The 21,406-nt window shown below is 49.6% G+C and overlaps 1 protein-coding gene across 1 annotated transcript in view; it reads left to right on the forward strand.

Moving 5' to 3' along the window:
• The window catches only part of MAP2K2 (mitogen-activated protein kinase kinase 2), a 36,710-nt gene extending 16,005 nt beyond the window's left edge, over window positions 1-20,705 (forward strand). The window contains exons 4-11 of the mRNA XM_053579925.1: window positions 9,671-9,748; window positions 10,946-10,997; window positions 11,084-11,208; window positions 11,791-12,004; window positions 14,244-14,311; window positions 15,473-15,534; window positions 16,398-16,443; window positions 20,353-20,705. Of these exons, the coding sequence (XP_053435900.1) occupies window positions 9,671-9,748; window positions 10,946-10,997; window positions 11,084-11,208; window positions 11,791-12,004; window positions 14,244-14,311; window positions 15,473-15,534; window positions 16,398-16,443; window positions 20,353-20,463 (756 nt within the window). The 3' untranslated portion in view covers window positions 20,464-20,705. The remainder of the gene's footprint in view (window positions 1-9,670; window positions 9,749-10,945; window positions 10,998-11,083; window positions 11,209-11,790; window positions 12,005-14,243; window positions 14,312-15,472; window positions 15,535-16,397; window positions 16,444-20,352) is intronic.
• The last annotated feature ends 701 nt before the right edge of the window (window positions 20,706-21,406 follow it).

Raw genomic sequence — 21,406 nt, forward strand, 5'->3', positions numbered from 1 at the left:
AACAGAACAGTGTTAGAGAAAAGTCTCCCTATGTGGATTCTCAAAGCCTTTGTCCTCAGAAGCTACAACATGAGACCAGGCGTGGTGGCTTGCAGCTATAATCCTAGCACTCTGGGAGGTCAAGGTGGGTGGATTACCTGAGCTCAGGAATTTGAGAGCAGCCTGAGCAAGAATGAGACCCCAGTTCTATAAATAGCCGGGTGTTGTGGCAGGCACCTGTAGTCCCAGCTACTCAGGAGGCTAAGGCAAGAGAATCGCTTGAGCCCAAGAGTTTGAAGTTGCTATGAGCTATGATGCCACGGCACTCTATGAAGGGTGACGAAGTGAGACTCTGTCTCAAAAAGAAAAAAAAAAGAAGCTGCAACACATTGGTTACCGAGGAATCCTTCTGAGACACACAGTACCCATATAAGTGCATGTGTGTATAGATGCCTTTGGGGATTTTTGTTTGTTTATTTAGAAGCAGGGTCTCACTGTGTTGCCCAGGCTGGTCTCTAACTCTTGGGCTCAAGTGATCCTCTCATCTTAGCCTCCTGATGCCTTCTTTGTTTTATTTTGTTTTTTTAGGGTCAGGATCTGTTACCCAGGCTGGAATGCAGTACCGCAATCATAGTTGACTATACTTTTGAATTCCTGGACTCAAGTAATCCTCCCACCTCAACCTCACTAATAGCTGGGACTATCTGGCTAATTTTTTAATTTTCTGAAAAGATAGGTCTCCATATGTTGCCCAGGCTGGTCTTAAAATTCTGGTCTCAAATGATCATCCCAAAGTACTGGGATTATAGACATGAACTATCACCCCTGGTCGGATATCTTTGTTTTTTTATTTTATTTTATTTTATTTTATTTTTTTAGAATTTTTTTTTTGAGTCAGAGTTTCACTTATTAACCCTTGGTAGAGTGCTGTGCTGTCACAGCTCACAGCAACCTCCAAATCATTGGGCTGGGGCGATTCTCTTGCCTCAGCCTCCCAATTAGCTGGGATTACAGGCGCCTGCCACGACGCCCGGCTATTTTTTGTTGCGATTTGGCTGGGGCTGGGTTTGATCCCACCACCCTCGGTATATGGGGCCAGCACCCTACTCACTGAGCCACAGGCACCACCCAATATCTTTGCTGTTTTTTGTTTTTTAAACATTCACACCCTCTATCCCAACTTTGCTTTTTCACTCAGTATATCATGGAAATCATTCTCTGACAGCATGGAGCAAGATGCCTTTATCCTTCTACTTGCTGTGTAGTGTCCTGCATGTCCTGCATGGCCATGGACTGGCATGGGAGCATTGAGCACAATGTGTTCCCCAGCTGGGGACAAATTAGGTTGTTTTGAGGCCCTGCTCCATCTCGAGTAATGCTACATTGGATGTCCTTGTACATGAGCAAGTACACCTGTGGGGTGGAGTCCCACAGTGGCATTGCTGGCTTCAGGGTCATGTACAATTAAAAACTGATTACTGTTGCCAAATTGTCTTGTATGGAAGATGTGGCAACCTGAGCTTTTATTTTTTTAAGCGATAGAGTGATAATTTATTGCGGATGGATAGGAAATAGAGGATAGATAGGGTTCCCTAACAGGTTGCCTTTAGTTTTTTTTTTTTGGACAGTGTTGCTCTGTTGCCTGGATGGAATACAGTGGTTTGATCATAGCTCATTATAGCCTCAAACTCCTGGGCTGAAGTTCTGCCAACTAGCTGGGACTACAGGCATGTACCACCATACCCAGCTACCCAGCTAATTTTTTCACTTTTTGGTAAAGATAAGATCACACTTTTGTTCTGGCTCTGAGTCTTGCCTTGCCTTTTCTTTCTTTCCTTTTTTTTTTTTTTTTGAGACAGAGTCACTTTGTTGCCCTTGGTAGAATGCCATGGTATCATAGCTTACAGCAACCTCAAATGCTTGGGTCCAAGTGATCCTCTTGCCTCAGCCTCCCAAGTAGCTGGGACTATAGGCACATGCCCCAATGCCTGTTTTTAGACATGGGGTCTCATTCTTGCTCAGGCTGGTATCTGAACTTCTGAGCTCAAGCAATACACCCACCTCAGCCTCCCCCGGTGCTAGATTACAGGTGTAAGCCACCACGCCTGGCCTTAGCTCTCAGCTTTTCAAGGAAGGCCTATGTCTGCCCCCACCTCAGACCTGTGCCTTAGGGTAGAGCACAGGCACCACCACAGTGAACTCTCATGTACCCCCTTGTTAAGGCACTCTGGTTTTGAAGCCCAGATGTGGGTGGGATTGAGTGTAATGAAAGCAGAAGTGGTCAGAGCCCATGCCCCCCGGAGGAAATGCCACCAACCACCTTGCCAAACTGACCCCATCAGGTATCAGACCACCCATTACATGTCTCCCCTTGCAAAACCAGGGTGGCACTTGATCTCAGGCATGTCAGCCTCAGTTCTACCTTATAAACATGCTGTCCTCTTTGACAGTTTTGTAATAAAGACAGGAAATGAATTTGAGCAAGGGCCCCCTCTTAGCCATGTGATCGGAACAAGGCAGTGCCTTGGCACTAAGCCCCTTTTCTCTCCTGGGAAGGGATCATCATATCTGTACCTGCCTTGCAGAGTCATGGTGTGGGTGAGAATCAAAGGGTGATGTGAAGATGAGGAAGCACTTTGTGGTCTGATGTGGCCCCTCTGTGTCCCCTCTGTGCTGTGGTACTCTCCCCCTTCTCTCCCCTGCTCAGGAGTTCTGCCTGACCCTCCTAATGTTGCAGAGTTAGCTCTCAGGCCTCCTGTGCCCCATGCAGAAAAGGGGGATCTTTCTGTTCTTAGTAAGTTAAAAACAGTGCTTCCCAGAGTGAGTGCTGGGCACCCAACCTAGCAAGGCACCACCCGTACCACATGCAGGAGGAGATAGGTGCCATCCTGACTATGTTTATTATCCCATTATATAGAAGCTCTGAGTTCAGTTTTTTCCTTGCTTTTTTTTTTTTTTTTTTTTTTAATTTTTCGTAGAGATGAGGTCTTACTATAGGGTCCCCAACTCCTGGCCTCAAGTGATCCTCCCAAAGTGCTGGGATTGTAGGTATGAGTCACCATGCCCAGTCCCACTTTGCTTTTATAACAAGCTAGGGGCAGTGTACTATGTATACAGCACACAAAAAGATACTTGTACAACTGTGGCCTAAATGCCCATGAGTTTTTCTGATAGGATCTATGATTTAAGAAAAAAATGTAGGTGATAAAAGGCACATTTGACCGGCCCATGGTGAGTATCATACCGAATGGGGGAAAACTGAAAGACTTACACTAAGGTCTGATACAAAACAAGGATACTCACTGTTTTTTTTTTTTTTTTGAGACAGAGTCTCACTATGTTGCCCTTGGTAGAGAGCTGTGGTGTCACAGCTCACAGCAACCTCCAACTCTTTGGCTTAAGTGATTCTCTTGCCTCAGCCTCTCGAGTAACTGGGACTATAGGTGCCTGCCACAACGCCCCGCTATTTTGTTGGTGGTGTTGGGTGTTGTAATTGTAATTGTCTTTGTTGTTTGGCAGTCCTGGGCTGGGTTCGAACCTTCCAGCTCTGGTGTATTTGGCTGGCGCCCTAGCCACTAAGCTATAAGCACAGAGCCCCTTTTTTTTTTGGAGACGGAGTCTCACTTTTTCACCTGGGTAGAGTGCTATGGTGTCATAGCTCACAACAACTTCAAACCCTTGGGCTCAAGCGATCCTCTTACCTCAGCCTCCTGAGTAGTGGGGACTATAGGTGCCTGCCACAATTCCCAGCTAGTTTTTCTATTTTGGGTAGAGATGTGGAGTCTCACTCTTGTTTAGGCTGGTCTTAAACTCCTGAGCTCAGGCAATCTACCTTTCTCAGCCTCCCAGAGTGATAGAATTAGGCATAAGCCACTGCACCAGGCCTAAAATGCCCACTTTCAACACTGTTGTTCAGTACTGGAAGTTTTAGTTCAAGTAATCAGATAAGAAAGAAATAAAGGGCATTCAAATGGGAAAGGAAGAAGTCACATTATCCTTGTTTATAGTTAATATGAAGACACTAGGGCTATTGCAGTGCTGTTCACAATCACCAAAATTTGGTATCTGCTTAAGTCTCTATTAATGTATAAAGAAATTATGGTGCATACACACAATAGAATATTATACACCCACAAAAAAGAATGAAATCCTGCCATTTGCAGCAACAGTGGAACTTGAGAACATTTTGTTAAGTGAAATTAGCCAAGCACGGAAAGATAAATCTCACATGTTCTCAGTCATGTGGGAGCTAAATATTAAAAATAATTAGTCTCATGGAGATAGAGAACAGAATGATGGATAACAGATGCTAGGAAGGGTAGTGGGAGGATAAAGTGGTAGTGGTTAATGGATGCAAAAATATACTTAGGTAGAATGAACAATATTTGATAGTATAACAACATAAATGTAATCAATAGTAAGTGAGGGTATACTTTAAAATAAGTAAAAGAGTGGAATTGGAATGTTCTTAACACAAGGAAATGATAAATGCCTGAAGTGGTGGATACCCCAATTACTTGATGTGATTAATTCATGTTGTATACCTGTATCAAAACATCATGTATGCCCTGTGAAGATATAAAACTATTATGTACCCATAACAACTAAAAATAATTTTTAAAGTGGTCACTTCAGCAGCACATATACTAAAAATAATTTTTAAAAATAAAGATAAAGCATGCAACTACAAAAATGAATTAAAAATTTTTAAATACGGGCCAGGTGTGATGGCTTACACCTATAATCCTAACACTTGAGGAGACCAGGTTTACAGGATTACTGAGGCCAGACATTTAAGACCAGGCCTGGGCAACATAGCAAGACCCTGTACAAAAAATTTTTAAAAATTAGCTGGGCATGGTAGCATGTACCTGTAGTCTCAGCTAGTTGGGAGGCTGAGACAGGAGGATTGCTTGAACCCAGGAATTGGAGGCTGCAGTGAATTATAATTACACCACTGCACTCCAGCCTGAGCAGCAGAGCGAGACTCAAAAAAAGAATTTTTATTTTTAAGTGGAGGTGGTTGATTGTAAACTAAGGGTTGAATCTTCACCAGGGAGTATCTTGGCACATGCAGCATGTTAAAATAGGTATTAGTCATTGTCCTTGCAGCTGTGGCTGTTTCCATGTATTTCTACATCATCTTCATTTTGCATTTTTTCTAGTCATTTGACACTCTACCTAGTCAGTGTCCCTGTGCTGTCATGCTGTTGTTCTCTGACCTAAGGGGAAGTTTCATCTCTACACAAGGTCTGTGTGCAAGTTTGCCCTTGTTTCTGACCTGATAGATTCTAGCCCCAGCTTTCAAGCTAAGACTTCTAGATTATAAGGGATCTTCTAATTATATTATTATTATATGTTTATAATATTATGTGATAATATATATATCCCTATCACTAATCATAATATAATGAATGTCTTATATAATTCAGAGTTGATGTGTTACTATCTTTATGTTAAATAGTAATAATTTTTATAAGCAGTAAAGATTTGGTACAGAAAGTTAAACCCCACATGGCCAGTGCTTGGCAGTGACTGGGGCTTAAGACCAATAGGATGCCGGAGGTGGCGGGTTCAAACCCAGCCCCGGCCAAAAAAAAAAAAAATAAAATAAAAAAATAAAAATAAATAAAAATAAATAAAAAAAAGACCAATAGGGCTGGCTGTCTCTCTATAACCTGAATCTATTATTAGAAGAATTCTGGGTGGGGAGGGCGGCGCCTGTGGCTCAGTTGGTAAGGCGCTGGCCCCATATACTGAGGGTGGCGGGTTCAAACCCAGCCCCGGCTGAACTGCAACCAAAAAATAGCTGGGCGTTGTGGCGGGCGCCTGTAGTCCCAGCTACTCGGGAGGCTGAGGCAAGAGAATCGCTTAAGCCCAGGAGTTGGAGGTTGCTGTGAGCTGGGTGAGGCCACGGCACTCTACCGAGGGCCATAAAGTGAGACTCTGTCTCTAAAAAAAAAAAAAGAAGAAGAAGAATTCTGGGTAGGAATGCAGTGAGCTTTGGTGTCTTACAAGGAGGAAGAGCATTGCAGGCAGTTTACTGACCACTCAGGGGAACCTCTTGGCATTTCTTTAGGGTCTAATGAAATCTGAAAAATGTACTCCCTTGTTCTACCTTAATGAAAAATCACACATGTCCATTAGTAAGGGCATGATTAAAGAATGATACCGTGGCCAGGGAGGTGGCTCACTCCCATAATCCCAGCACTTTGGGAGCCACCTCCCGCCCATAATCCCAGTACTTTGGGAGGCTGAGGTGGGAGGATTGCTTAAGCCCAGGAGTTTGAGACCAGTCTGAGCAAGAGTGAGACCCTATCTCTACAAAAAATAGAAAAATAAACCAGGTATGGTGACTCACAGTCTCAGCTATTTGGAAGGCTGAGACGGGGATCTCTTGATTCCGGAAATTTGAGGCTGCAGTGAGCTGTGAGATGATAGCACTTCACTGCATCTTGGTTAACAGAGCAAGACCCTGTCTCACAAAAATAAAAACAAAAGAATGGTATCAGGCCACTTTGCAGTGACAAAATGAAATATATGTGTGCCAAGTGAGAAAATTCTCATAATGCATGATTAAGTATGAACGTGGGGAAGACTAGAAAATATGCATAATGTGAGGTAATTTATATATTTTAAACTCTCCAAATGCATAGAAAGATCTAAAAGAGAAGAATATCAGTCACACTTCAAGGGAGGAACTGATGAGAGATCAGAGGATTATTTATTTGCACTTGAATTCTTTAGGCCATATGCCATCAGGCCTGTAATCCCAGCACTTTGGGAGGCAGAGGTGGGAGGATCACTTTAGCTCAGGAGTTTGAGACCAGCCTGGGCAAGAGTAACAGCCCGTCTCTACTTAAAAATAAATAAATAAGTAGGATTCTTTATAAGAAAAAGGCATTCATGCTAAGCAAAGTGAGATACCATCTCTACTAAAAATAGAAAAACTGGCTGGGTATTGTGGCAGGTGCCTGTAGTCCCAGCTACTCCGGGAGGTGGGGAGGACTAAGGCAAGAGGATCCCTTAAGCCTAAGAGTTTGAGGTTGCTGAGAGCTATGGTGCTATGGCACTCGAACTCAGGGTGACAGAATGAAATTTTGTCAACAAACAAAAGAAAAGAAAAATGCATTCATATACCACCTGCTTAATAAAAGTACAGTTTCAAAGATATTTAAAACACACACCCCACACACACAAAATAAAAGTATATAATAATGCACAAAAGGGGTGGTGCCTATGGCTCAGTGAGTAGGGCGCCGGCCCCATATGCCGAGGGTGGCGGGCTCCTGTAGTCCCAGCTGCTCTGGAGGCTGAGGCAGGAGAATTGTGGAAGCCCAAGAGCTGGAGGTTGCTGTGAGCCGTGTGACGCCACGGCACTCTACCCGAGGGCGGTACAGTGAAACTCTGTCTCTACAAAAAAAAAATAATAATGATGCACAAAAAATGTAATTTGGGGGCTCAGCAGCGCTTATAGCTCAACGGCTAGGGTGCCAGCCACATACACCAGAGCTGGCCAGTTTGAATCCAGCCCAGCCCTGCCAAACAACAATGTCAACTACAACCAAAAAATAGCCAGGTGTTGTGGCGGGTGCCTGTAGTTCCAGCTTCTTGGGAGGCTGAGACAAGAGAATCACTTAAGCCCAAGAGTTGGAGGTTGCTATGAGCTGTGACACCACGGCACTCTACCAAGGGCGACATCATAAGACTCGACATAGTAAGACTCTGTCTCAAAAAAAAAAGTGTAATTTGGGGTCACCAAAGCCTAGTTGCAGTATCTCCTGTACCACATCCTGTTTCTGTGATGCAGGCAGGTTCCTTACCCTGCCCCACTCGGGTTTTCTCAGCTGCAGATGAGGGGTTCACCCCCAGAGGGATGTTTCTGTCCCCCCAGGAGACACCTGGCACTATATGGAGACATTTTGGTTGTTTCAAGTAGGGTGCGATCTTGGCATGGAGTTGAGTGGAGGCTGGGGACACTGCTCAGTACTCTGCAGTGGCCAGGATGGCTCCACCCAGAGAACAGTTTGGCTCTGATGTCCACAGTGATGATACCCTGGTATAGAGAGAAAGATGCTCTTGCCACAGGGAGCTGTTTGTGTTAAGTCATGAGGCTCTAAGCACAGTGCCAGACCCACCACTACCTCCCTGGAAATGGCCTTTCCAAATGTCCTTTCTCAACATCCTCATGCAGCAAATGTTTATTGCCACTCTTAAGAATACAAAGAAGTATGGCGCCTGTGGCTCAGTGAGTAGGGCGCCGGCCCCATATACCGAGGGTGGCGGGTTCAAACCCAGCCCCAGCTGAACTGCAACCAAAAAATAGCCGGGTGTTGTGGTGGGCGCCTGTAGTCCCAGCTGCTTGGGAGGCTGAGGCAGTAGAATCGCGTAAGCCCAAGAGCTGGAGGTTGCTGTGAGTCCTGTGACATCATGGCACTCTACCGAGGGCGGTAAAGTGAGACTCTGTCTCTACAAAAAAAAAAGAATATAAGGAAGCAGGGATTAGAGTTTAAAAAAAACTTTTAATGATTTTAAGATTGATAAAACAAAAATGAGGAATGTAGAATAATTCTCATCTTAACCCTGCTTGTGAATGGGGCCAAGCAGCACCTTGCCCAGCCCGGGCTGGTTGGAGCAACTAGTCTCATGGTTCCTCTTGACCTTTCTGAGCCATGGCCACACCTGCCCTATCCCTGTGCATCTGTCCTTTCATCTCTTCAGCTGGCTGAGTGTGCCTTTCTGGAGGCCTCAGAGTGTGCTGGGTTTCCTAGAACCCCCCACAGATTTTCCCAGAAGTCTCTGGAGAGGGGTGACCCAACATTCCAGAGTTCTGGGGCCTCTCTCCCTGCCTCCTCCTGCCAGTTGAAACACATGTCCTTCTGGTGTCCTCAGGGTGGCCAGAGGGTGCGTCTGGGAGCCTCTGTCTCTGCGGAGGCACATTGGGCCACCCCAGAGAATCCCTAGATTTTGGTCTCCAGGTCTGTTGCCAAGGCAGCTTAGGCAAAGCAGAATTTCTGTTTCCCGGTTCATCCAGTGCATTTGGGGCCACACCCTGATGTCAAGGGGATGCCACTGGGATGATTCAGATCGTGGTCCTTCTTCACAGGATGCCCAGCACAGCAGATAAGAGATGTCAAGATAATAGGCCAGGGAGCCAAGGTGTGGTCACTTTTGCAGGGCACGTGCCCTTGGGCAGATCCCACTCTGCCCCATCTTTTCTCACAGGGATGGGAGTAGGGCAAAGACAGACAGGTGCCTAGACGTGAAGCCATCAGGCCTAAGCAAACAAGCCCCGTGAGGGGACCTGGACCTTCCTCGAATCTCCTCCCCCAGTCTCCAGTGACTGTGTCCTTAAACTCCTTACCCCTCGGCCTGGTAGGAATGAGCCAGAAGTAGTGCGGACCCCAGGGTTGTGTGTGCTTCTAGCTGGGTTTGGGCTGAAACTAAAGCAGAGCCCCTGTCCCAGTGACCTTGGTAAGGGAATACACTGGCACCCTGGGACCCGTACCTTCCCTTCCATGATGCAGGTTTCACTCTGGTCTGGCCTCTGGTTCCTCCAGGGGAAACAGACTCCTACCTTGCTGAGAGCACAGAGATGCTTCATTTTGATGCCTGTTGCTGTGGTCCCCTCTGGGGAAAGGAGGCTGTCCCTTCCTAACTGGCCACTTTGTCCTTTCTGTATGACCCCTAGGATGGTGGCTCCCTGGATCAGGTGCTGAAAGAAGCCAAGAGGATTCCTGAGGAGATCCTGGGGAAAGTCAGCATTGCAGTAAGTTTGCCCTTTTGCATCTTTAGGGTTCAAGTGGCCCCAGCGAAGAGGGTGGCCAGGGCTATGTACATCTGCCACAGGGTCTTGAGCAAATGATGTCCCTGCTGGGGCCTCAGACCCCCTACCAGGACTCTCCCAGGCCATACCCCTGTCCCCATTATGGCAGGTGGGTGCTGGCATGTTGCAACGGGTGCTTGCTGAAGGCGCATATAAGTGGAATGTGGGATACCAGACCTCTGGTTGCACCTTCTTCCCTGCTATAAGTTCTTCTGGAGACTGATGGACAGAGCAGGCTGTGAGATCAGGATTGAGTAAGATGCTGGCAACCCAGCAGGATCCAGAAGTGAGCTATTGTCAGTATAGTTGTCGTTACTTGTTTTTATTTTTGTTTTGTTTTGTTTTTTGAGACAGTTTGAAGCTGTCGCCCTGGGTTGAGTGCCTTGGTGTCATAGCTCACAGCAACCTCCAACTCTTGGGCTCAAGTGGTCCTTTTGCCTCAGTTTTTCTATTTTTAGTAGAGACGGGGTCTTGCTTTTTGCTGAGGCTGATCTCAAACTCATAAGCTCAAGCAATTCACCTGCCTTGGCCTCCCAGAGTGCTGAGATTACAGGCCACTGCCCCTGGCCTGTTGTTACTTGTTTTACTTCTGGGAATCTCCTTTCCAGGGTATAACTTAGTCAAATAGCCTCCAGAACCTTAACCTTTCAGTTTAGGGCAGCGGTTCTCAACCTGTGGGTCATGACCCACAGGAACTATATTAAAGGGTTGTGGCATTAGGAAGGTTGAGAACCACTGGTTTAGGGGGACCTTAGCACCGGCCCTGGTCAACTGACAGTGCCTGTTGGGCTGAATGCGGCTCAACCCGTGGCCCAGCTGACACCCAGATCCCTCACTGATGGGACCTTGGGCTACTGTCTTAGCTCCTATGTGCCTTAGCCCCATCTGCTTTGAAACAGAGACCTTGGTAGTGTCTGCCTCTCTGAGGGGTGGGTGGTCATGTGAGAATGACTGAGTTGAAGTTTATACACAAGCCACAGCACTCTGCCCCACTCTAATGAGCTTAGTGTAGCCCAAAACAGGGTTCCCTCAGATGGTCCCACATTCTGTGATCACTCAGGTCTGGCCCTGGACCTGGCCAGGGTAAAAGGCTCCTCGTGCCTTTGTTCTGCTGACCCTTATCCCGGGGTTCCCTGGCAGGTCCTCCGGGGCTTGGCGTACCTCCGAGAAAAGCACCAAATCATGCACAGAGGTAAGGAGCATCCCGAGGCCCTTCCCGGAGTGCAGCTGGGTTGGTGGCAGGCATCAGCCTCCTCCTCCCAACCTGTCCCTCCGCAGATGTGAAACCCTCCAACATCCTCGTCAACTCCAGAGGGGAGATTAAGCTGTGTGATTTCGGGGTGAGCGGGCAGCTCATCGACTCCATGGCCAACTCCTTTGTAGGAACTCGATCCTACATGTCTGTGAGTTTTCATGTTACATCCTAGGCTCTTCCCCCTTTCCAGTCAGCTTTGCTCCCTTCTGCAAAGGTCTTCAGAAAGCCCTGCCCCATTGCTCTGCTTTCTGTTTCTCCTGGTTTCCCTTTTCTGTTCAAATTTGATTTCCATTGCTGCCTCTCTGGAAGTGCCTACCTGGTTCCTTTCTATTGCTGTTAAAAATCTAGCAGATGAAGGCCTTTGTTAAATTTTTGGACTAAGACATTGGACTCAGGTGTTGAGGCTGTGATGGGAGACCAGGAACCTGCCTAGTTGATAATAGGAGCAGGTTCTGAGGAGTTCATCTTAGACTGGGGTGGAGAAGGAGGCCATCCTGGTCCTGTTGGCTCCTCGGAAGCCACAGTCTTAGCACCAGCTCCCAATCAGGGTTAAGGGCTCTTCAGCATGCACTGCAAGGAGGGTGTGGGGCTGGTGAGTGGAGAGATGCTCATCAGCCACACAAAAGGGTGGCTGGAACTTGGAACGAGGCAGGCCTGTCCTCCTACCACCTTGGGTGTCATTCTCCAGTCCCTGTCTCCTGGCATCTTTCTCTGCTGCCTCTCCCAACAGCCGGAGCGGTTGCAAGGCACACACTACTCAGTGCAGTCTGACATCTGGAGCATGGGCCTGTCGCTGGTGGAGCTGTCCATTGGAAGGTACCCCATCCCCCCACCCGACGCCAAGGAGCTGGAGGCCCTATTTGGCCGGGCCGTGGCCGATGGGCTAGAAGGAGAGCCCCACAGCATCTCGCCTCGGCCGAGACCCCCCGGGCGCCCTATCAGTGGTATGGTCTGAGTCTGCAACTTCTGGTCTGGACGGGCGGTGACCTATATAGGGACTGCTTTGCCTGGGGATGGCAGCTGCCTCCCCTCTGGCCCTTGTCAGTGCCACCTGTCCCCCCGGGATGGTGCTAACTGTGGCCAGCAGTCCTCAGATTGTCCTGGGGTTTCTGGGGACAGAGCTGGAAGCAGCAAGTGCCCCAAACCTGTTATGTCCAGGGCAGCTGGACCTGTTGTTGCCAGCTGGCAGGATCAAGAAGCAGGGGTGGTCATCCAAGCTTTACTATGTTGGTTAGATTTTCCAACATCGTATCACAAAAGTTCTCAAAAATGTACAGCATGGTGGAAAGAGTTGCACACTAAACACTCTTACCTCCCCCACCACCCCAAGACCCTACAGTTAGCACATTGCTATCCCTGGGCCAACCTTGCAGCCCTAATGTTGAGAAGAATTCGACTCTGAATTTCCTTAGGTGGCTTGTTGGATTCAACCCCAACACACAGAAGGCACAGTCAGGAGGGAGTGGAAGGCCCTAGGCCCCAGGGACAGCTGGGCTCCCGCAGAACAATCCAGGGCTCAGAGTAGGTGCCTGCTGAGTGGGGAGCTCTGTGACACAAGAAGTATTCACACTAGACACCCTGATGACCACTTGGAGAGTGTGAGGGGAGGTCCCAGCCTATGGACAAAAGCACAAAACAGCTCTCAGGCACCTGTGATTTTTATTTTATTTTTTTCAAGTCAGGAGATGGGAAGAGTTAAAGTCCAAAGGACCATGTAGTGGACTGTGGTTAGTTGGTTGTTCTATAGCAACTTTACTGAAATATAATTCACATGCCCTGCAATTCACTCATTAATAGTACACAATTTGGCCGGGCACTGTGGCTCACACCTGTAATCCCAGCACTTGGGAGGCCAAGGAGAGTGGATTGCCTGAGCTCACGAATTTGAGAAATAGCTGGGCGTTGTGGTGGGCACCTGTAGTCCCAGCTACTTGGAAGGCTGAGGCAAAAGGATCGCTTGAACCCAAGAGTTTGAGGTTGCTGTGAGTTATGACGCTACGGCACTCTACTCAGGGTGACCAAGTGAGACTCTGTCTCCAAAAAAAAAAAACAAAAGTACACAATTTGGTGCGTTTTAGTGCACTCACAGTGTTGCGCAACTGTGACCTCTGTCTAATTCCAGAACATGCTCATTACCCCAAAAGGAAGCCCTGTCCCCATCAGTAGTCACTCCTATCTCCTCCCCTGTCTCTAGTAACCACAAATCCACTTACCATCACTATGGATCTACCTGTTCTGGACATTTCACACAAATGGAATCTCACACCGAGGAATCTCTCTTTCTATGTCTGCTTCTCTCACTCAGCATGATATCTTCAAGGTCTGTCCACACTGTAGCCTGTGTCAGGGCCTCCTTCCCTTCTAGGCTGAATGATATTCCCATATGTGGAAGAACTGCGTTGTGTTTATCCATTCACCAGTGAATGAACATTTAGGTTGTCAGATAGTGATTTTAACAGTATTTTCAAGTTTGGTTCCTTCCCTTCAGCAAGACTACTTGGGTATCTTAACTCACCCAAAGGAGAGTCTCCCATGTCTTTGTCCTCAGGCTTGTTTCTAGCCCCTCCCAGCCCCAATTGCCAGGTGGTGTCAAGGCCCCTTTCCCCAGGGTGAGGACTTGTCTCTGCCAGCACTTCTCCCGCCCACATCCCCAGCAGGCCCATTTCATCCAGGACAAGGCAGAGGTGAAAGTTCAGCTGCCAACCCCCCACCCTGGGTCCCAGACATGAGGCAGCCACCTCTGTCAGGCACCATCCTGAGTGGCACCCATGCTTGCCACTGTCACCGCCAGCAGTTCCATGCAAGGTCGTGCTGCTGTCCTTCCCTGCGGTCAGTGCCATCCCTCCCCCCACCTTGCCAGAAGTGGGGGATGATAACTTTGGCACTGCCTGTAAGCAGTCCCATGCCAAATGTGTGACTTCTCACGAAACGCTTGTGTTCCTTTTGGCTTTTTGTAGTTACTGTTGTTTTAAAACTCACCCGAGGCATAGAGAGAATTTATTTTCCCAGGGTCGTAAGCTCAGGAGCAAAGCAGCCAGGGAGCCTGGATCCCATGTCTTACATGCCTATCTGTTTGAGGCTATACTGGGGAGCAGGGTGCTTGGCCATGTTCAGCACCCCTGACCTCCAAGAGCAGCAGCATGACTGCCTGCCTGTCTCACACCTGTGTCTGCCCTTCCCCAGGAGGTCCCGGGCTGGACAGTCGGCCAGCTATGGCCATCTTCGAGCTACTGGACTACATTGTGAATGAGGTTTGTACTTGATGCCCCACATGTTGTCACCCTAGCAGTACCCCACCATTCCTGCTGGGATGCATTACCAGAAAGAAGAAAATTGGACCATTTGTGGATTTGGGGGCGGAAGGGGCAGGAGGAGATCTAGAACACTCTTTCCAGTAGGAGGTTGTCAGGTGTTAACACACATGTCCTGCCTTCCTGCTGCACTGCACAAGCCCAGCTCTCCCCAAGGGGGGTTTACCCAGAATTCCTGCCGCAGTCCCCTCTCCGAGTCCAGAGGGTAGTGCATGTCTGTGGTCCAGGGCTGAGCTCTGTAATCCAGTCTCTTCCCCTGAGCTTTGTGGAGTCCACAGACATGAGCTCATAAATAATCCTCCTCACTTGGAAAAAGATCCAGGTAGGGCCCTTGTCTCCGATCAGGATGTAGGGAGGGCCTAGAAAGAACAGGAGTCCCTTGCCACAGGTTTCCAAAAGGATCCACAGGTCACAAGGGTGCCTTTTTCTGAGTGCACACTATGGTTCTCAAGGCCTGGGGCAGGAGGGCAATGTCTTCAGGGCTATGGCAGGGGGTGGGGGACAGCAGCACCCTCAAAGCTCTCCTTGTTAGCTCCATCATTAGGCCAGGACCCTCCCTGGACCTTCTTTGGGCTTCTGTGTGTCTTTGGTGGCCCTCTGGAGCTAGGGTGAAGATGCAGGGCAGCTGACTGCCCACAGCCCTGGGCTTGGCCTGGGATTGGGTGTCAAGGTGAGCAGCTCCAAGCTGGCTCAGTGACACGATAGAAAAGGGTGGGGTAGCCCTGGTGACACAGCTCTCCCTGCACCTGGCAGCAACGCCCAGGCTCAGAGTGCACGTCCTCCCACCCTCAAGTGGGAAAGGCCTGATCCTGCACAACAGCAGTTACTTCCACAGCCACCCCCACCTCAGGAGCATGAGTGCTGGGCCACCCTCTGCAGCTCAGACCTGTGGCTCATTCTGAGACAGCCAGTGTCACTCAGCAGGTGACACAGGTGTTCCTGCCCATGGAATGAGTGTGAGCCCTGTCCTCCAGCCCTCAGCCAACCATTGCCCCTAAGCACGAGCTCCTGGGAGGAGGCTGGCTCTGGGTGGGACGGGCTGCAAGAGGTCCTCACAGCATCCCCACAAACGTATATACATTTATCTCCTCTCCCCGACAGCCTCCTCCCAAGCTGCCCAACAGCGTGTTCACCCCAGACTTCCAGGAGTTTGTAAATAAATGGTGAGGATTTGGGCTCAGGCCTGGGAGGGTAGGGTGGAGTGGGTGTGTGTTTGATCCAGGCTGGGGCACCTACAGTCCTGGCTGTGACCCATGTGTGCCATTCCTTCCAGATCCCAGGCAGGCCTACTCGTCAGCCCAGTGGCAGGGTTTAATGGTATACCTGAGCGCCCTGGGAAGCAGCACCCTTTCCCTGCTGGGCTGTGGTCCCTTGCTGCACTGGGGCTCATGGAATAACTTAAAAGTCGAAGTCAGGCTTCTAATAGGCTTCACAGCCCTGTGTCAGGATATGTGCATGGCTTTTTTTTTTTTTTTTTTTTTGCAGTTTTTGGCTGGGGCTGATTTTGAACCTGCCACCTCCGGCATAGGCGGCTGGCACCCTACTCCTTTGAGCCACAGGTGCCGCCTGCCATGTACAGGTTTTTATGTCTGTGCAAGGGGTCTTCTCTGTGTCTGAAGAGCCACCATTCAGTCTTGAGGTGATTCAGGTCGCTGCCTTTAGATAGTTCTGCTTTTTTTAAAGGAAAATGTTCCATTTTGACATACTTACTCCCAGGCTTGGGGGTTTTATTAGAAATTTAGCTGTGGTTTCTGCCAGGCTTCTACCAGACCAGGCAGGCAGGGGATTCCCACCCCCTTTCCCTCACCCAGACGCACCTACCACCAAAGGGCAGAATTGGAACCTCTCGTCCCAGCAGGGCCAGGATGAGTTCTGAGCCCCATGGTTAGGCCCCTAAAAGGCTGGGCACTAGAACAGGGACAGGACAGGCTTCTAAGCTAAAACTCAAAACACAGGTACCCCCAGTGCCCTTGATTAACCACCTCTCTCCTGTCCTCCCCTCTCTGTCCCTCCTCGGGAACCCCAGCCTCATCAAGAACCCTGCAGAGCGTGCAGACCTGAAGATACTCATGGTGAGTGAGGCCCATGAGGTGTAGGTGGGTGCTTTGGGTTCTTGCTGAGGACCCTCAAAGGGTCTCCCTCATCCATTAGCAAGGGCCATCCAGGCCTGGCTGCCTCGCCCCAGATCCTGGGGGACAGAGGATGTTTGTGGGCTCTGGACTCTGGCTGCCCCTGCCTCAGGCCTTGTGAGCATCTGGACGTGGCCCATAGCTTGTGGGTACCTTTCCCTGTGTCACCAGAAACAGTGATGATCTTCCCTGTTTTGCACACCCTGTGTGGGCAAGTCTCTCTCTCAAGCCTGGGGTACTTCAACGTCCTTAGATACGCCCTTCTCTTGCTCTTCCTCCTCTCCAACTTTGGGAGGTTGCTCTCCAGGCAACCAGATGCTTTCATCCTGGTCACACCCCCATTCAACAGGCTGGGGCATCTGCCCCCAAGAGAGCTGCTCCCAGTGTCCCTTCTTTTAATTCACATACTCTAGGGCAATCCAGGACTCTAGAAGGCTAAGGCAGGATGATCAGTTGATCTAAAGAGTGAGACCCTGTCTCTACTAAAAATAGAAAAATTTGGCTCGGTGCCCATGGCTCAGCAGTTAGGGCACCTGCCACATACACCAGGGCTGGCAGGTTCAAACCTGGCCCAGGCCTGCTGAACAACAATGACAACTGCAACAATAAAAAAAATAGCTGGGCATTGTGGTGGGCACCTATAGTCCTAGCTACTTGAGAGGCTGAGGCAAGAGAATTACTCTCAAGTCCACGAGTTTAAGGTTGCTGTGAGCTGTGACGCCACAGCACTCTACTAAGGGCAACAGTGATACTGTCTCAAAAAAAAAAATAGAAAAGTTAAGGCTGGGCGAGGTGTCTCAGACCTGTAATCCTAGTGTTCTGGAAGGCTGAGGCAAGTGGATCACTTGAGCTCATGAGTTTAAGACCAGCCTGAGCAAAAGTGAGGCCTTGTTTCTACTAAAAATAGAAAAACTTAGGCAAGAGGATCTCTTGAGTGCAAGAGTTGGAGGTTGCTGTGAGCTATGATGCCACAGCACCCTACCTGATAGCTTGAAACTGTCTCAAAAAAAAAGAAAAAATAGAGGCTGTGTGCCCGTAGCTTAGTGGTTAGGGTGCCGGCCATATGCACTGGGGCAGGCAAGTTTGAACCCAGCCTGGGCCTGCTAAAACAACAGTGACAACAATAACAAAAAAAAATCGCCAGGCATTGTGGAGAATGCTGATACTCTTAGCTACTTGGGAGGGTGGGGCAAGAAAATTGCTTAAGCCCAAGAGGGTTGCTGTGAGGTATGTTGCCACAGCACTCTATGGAGGGTGACACAATGAAACTGTCTCAAAAAAAAAAAAAAAAAAAATGTAGCCAGGTGGTGTGGTGCGTCCCAGCTACTTGGGAGGCTGATGCAGGAGGATCTCTTGAACTCAGGAGTTTGAAGTTGCAGTGAGTTGTATTGTTGCCACTGCACTCCAGCCCAGGTGACAGGGCAAATCCCTATCTTAAAAAAGAAAATAAATTTCATGCCCTTCAGTACCCTAAAAGCCCAGCTGTTTACCAAAACACACACCTAGCTGGTGGGGACAAAGGAGACAGGCCATAGAGGTGGGCCTTAGAGTTACTTCTGGGAGCGGTCTGCACCTTGGGCACCTTTTTTTTTTTTTTTTTGAGACAGAGCCTCAAGCTGTTGCCCTAGGTAGAATGCTATGGCATCATAGCTCACAGCAACCTCCCACTCCTGGGCACAAGTGATTCTCCTGCCTCTGCCTCCCAAGTAGCTAGGACTACAGGCACCCGCCACAATGCCCAACTATTTTTTGTTGCAGCCATCACTGTTTGGCGGGCCCAGGCTGGATTCGAACCCACCAGCTCAGTTGTATGTGGCTGGCGCCTTAGCCACTTCAGCCACAGGCACCAAGCACCAAGCCACCTCAGGCACCTTTTCATACCATGTCCACCATCAGCCACCTTAGAACTCCCTTCAGAAGCAGACACCCAGATAGGTGTAATCTCACGTGCCTCTGAGAAAGGAAAGATGATGCCAGGCACAGCCCTAAGGTACTGACTGGCAGTCTAAGACGTTCAGCCGCATGAAGTGAACATCTTAAGGTTGTTGGAATGTGGTATTTTTTTAAGTGTACCACACCCTTTTGTGGGTTCCCACACAGCCTTGCAGGTTTGAACCCCTTCCCGCCACTACACCCTCTACCCCTTCTCTGCCCCTTCCCAGGACCTTTACACAACATCCTCCTATGTCCTGGAGGCCACCTATCTACAGGTGCTGTGGCACCTCCTGAGAAGGCCCTAGGCCACCCCCTCTACTCTGACCCTACACTGATAGCTGTGTGTCCCATGGGGTTCCCATCTGCTGCATTCTCAATACAAAGTCCAGACCAGAGCCCCATGTAGGAGGGGCCCCATGAGTCCATCTGATTTTCTAGAACCCACTGCAGCCATTCCCATCTGGTCAGTGAAGGTCTGCCGTAGCAATACTAGTTTCCATGAGCAAAGGAAAAGGGTGCTCATGTTGAAATAGCTTACTTTGGGGCGGCGCCTGTGGCTCAGTGAGTAGGGCGCCGGCCCCATATGCCGTGGGTGGCGGGTTCGGACCCAGCCCCGGCCAAACTGCAACAGAAATATAGACGGGCGTTGTGGTGCAGCTGCTCGGGAGGCTGAGGCAAGAGAATCGCGTAAGCCCAAGAGTTAGAGGTTGCTGTGAGTCGTGTGACGCCACGGCACTCTACCCGAGGGTGATACAGTGAGACTCTGTCTCTACAAAAAAAAAAAAGAAATAGGGCGGCGCCTGTGGCTCAGTGAGTAGGGCGCCGGCCCCATATACCGAGGGTGGCGTGTTCAAACCTGGCCCCGGCCAAACTGCAACAAAAAAATAGCCGGGTGTTGTGGCGGGCGCCTGTAGTCCCAGCTACTTGGGAGGCTGAGGCAGGAGAATCCCCTAAGCCCAGGAGCTGGAGGTTGCTGTGAGCTGTGTGACGCCACGGCACTCTACCGAGGGCGATAAAGTGAGACTCTGTCTCTACAAAAAAATGAAATAGCTTACTTTGTGATAAGCTTCTTAAAAATTAGGCCCTGTGGGTAACCTTATAACCCATGGTCCTAGATAGGATGAGTTCCTATCAGGTTGCATTGGCTTTTCCCCCAAACGGATGCTGACCTTTACAGAAATGAGGACACCCTTGGGGGCTGCAGTCCCAGATGCCACCCTCTCTGAGCCTCACGGGCCTCCCACCTTCCCACCATGGATGGACCCCTAGTCCCAACACCCTAATCCCATCCCAGAAGGCATCTGTTGCCTTCACCCAGCCCTTCAAACCAGGAACCTTCTAGTGCTGTGCTGTCCCATACAGGAAATTTACATTCATTGATGTGAAGGGAAATTCAAAAGTCTATTTTTAAGCCACCTGAGCTGCATTCCAGGGGATTCAGAGCCTCCATGGCAGGCAGCTGCTACAGTCCCTATCCTGCATCCCCACCTGGACAGTTCTACCCACAGGGGACAGTGGGCTATATCTGGGGACATTTGTGGTTGTCCTTTCTTGGGGGAGCTCCTGGCATGAGGTAGGTGGAGGCAGGGACACTGCTTAGCACCTACAGTGCCCAGAACAGCCCATCCCAGAGAGTGATTTTGGCCCAGTGTCCCCAGTGCCTGGTGAGGGGGAAGAGCCCAGCCTTACAGGAGTCTATAGCAACCTGACCCTCACCAGGCTGTGGGGTGGTGGTGTCCCCACCCCCTGAAATCCTGGCTTCTCTGGATTGGTTTTCCTCTCTTGCTTTGAGCAAGTCTTCCTGGGACCAGTGGCCTTTTCTCTCTCCTGTGTCATCCCCTGGGCTGGGCAGAGGCTGCTCCTGTCACCTGCTACAGGCACCAGGGCCCAGCACTTACGGTTCCCCTTCCATTTCAGAACCACGCCTTCATCAAACGGTCCGAGGTGGAAGAGGTGGATTTTGCTGGCTGGTTGTGTAAAACACTGCGGTTGAACCAGCCCAGTACACCCACACGCACAGCTGTGTGACGGTCTGGGCTTCCTTGTCCCACTGGTGACCTGTCCACCATCCTATCCTTGCCTCCCACCCCTTCCTGGCTTGCCCCTCCTCGGAGAGTGCTTGGCCAGGCAGACGCATTCTTGGGGACGTGAGTTTTTCCTGCCTGACCTGGACAGGGCACCTCCAGGCCCTGGGGAGGGGTGATGTTGCTCATGTTGTCTCAGAACCTGCTTACTTAGGTTGAAAAATACAAAACAGGGAAAGAAAAAGCCATCTGTGCCCTTTGTACTTCTTTGTTTGCTTTGGGTCGCAGACTTCTCTTTAGCCCCAAGTGGAGATGCTTCCCAGGAGGGCAATCCTAGGTACAGAGAAGGGGGAAGAAAGCTGTCTTTTGCCTTTTTTGTCAGGGGACAAATCCCTGGACTGAACTTCCCAGCGTGGCTGTCACCATCTCTGCTCCCTTGGAAGAGCAGAGCGAGGCCTTTAAGTCATGATGGAGTCACCCAACTCTTCTACCTACCACAGTGTCACCCTCCCTGTCCCAGGACTTCAGAGCAGAAGCTTCTAGCTCCCCACAGCGGCAGCTGAGCTGACACCAGCTCCACAGAAAGGAAGTGTTGGGTTTCCAAGCTGACTGTGTGGTTGAAAACCCCAACAGATCCAGTAGATAAGACCTGTGTTCCCCCTGCACTTGGCAGCAAGGGGATGGGTGGTTCTGTCACCTCTGCTTACCCAGCGAATCAGAAGTGGCCACCAGAGCATGTCACCCTTTCAGTCCCTTGAGCTATTCGGTTGTAGAAAAAACCGGGTGAGGTCTTATCCTAATGCTCAGTGTGTCTTGGGTTCCTGGCAGGCTCTCTGCAGTGGTTCCCATGTTGTGGAGACCCAGGCCTGTTATCTTCAGACCGATGGAGATGGCACCTGTGGGCTGGAAGTAGCAGGGGGTTGGTCTGTTTTTAGGTCCCCCCCCAC

The sequence above is a fragment of the Nycticebus coucang genome, chromosome 2 (genome assembly GCF_027406575.1).
Source record: "Nycticebus coucang isolate mNycCou1 chromosome 2, mNycCou1.pri, whole genome shotgun sequence".
In the NCBI taxonomy this organism is placed as follows: Eukaryota; Metazoa; Chordata; class Mammalia; order Primates; family Lorisidae; genus Nycticebus; species Nycticebus coucang.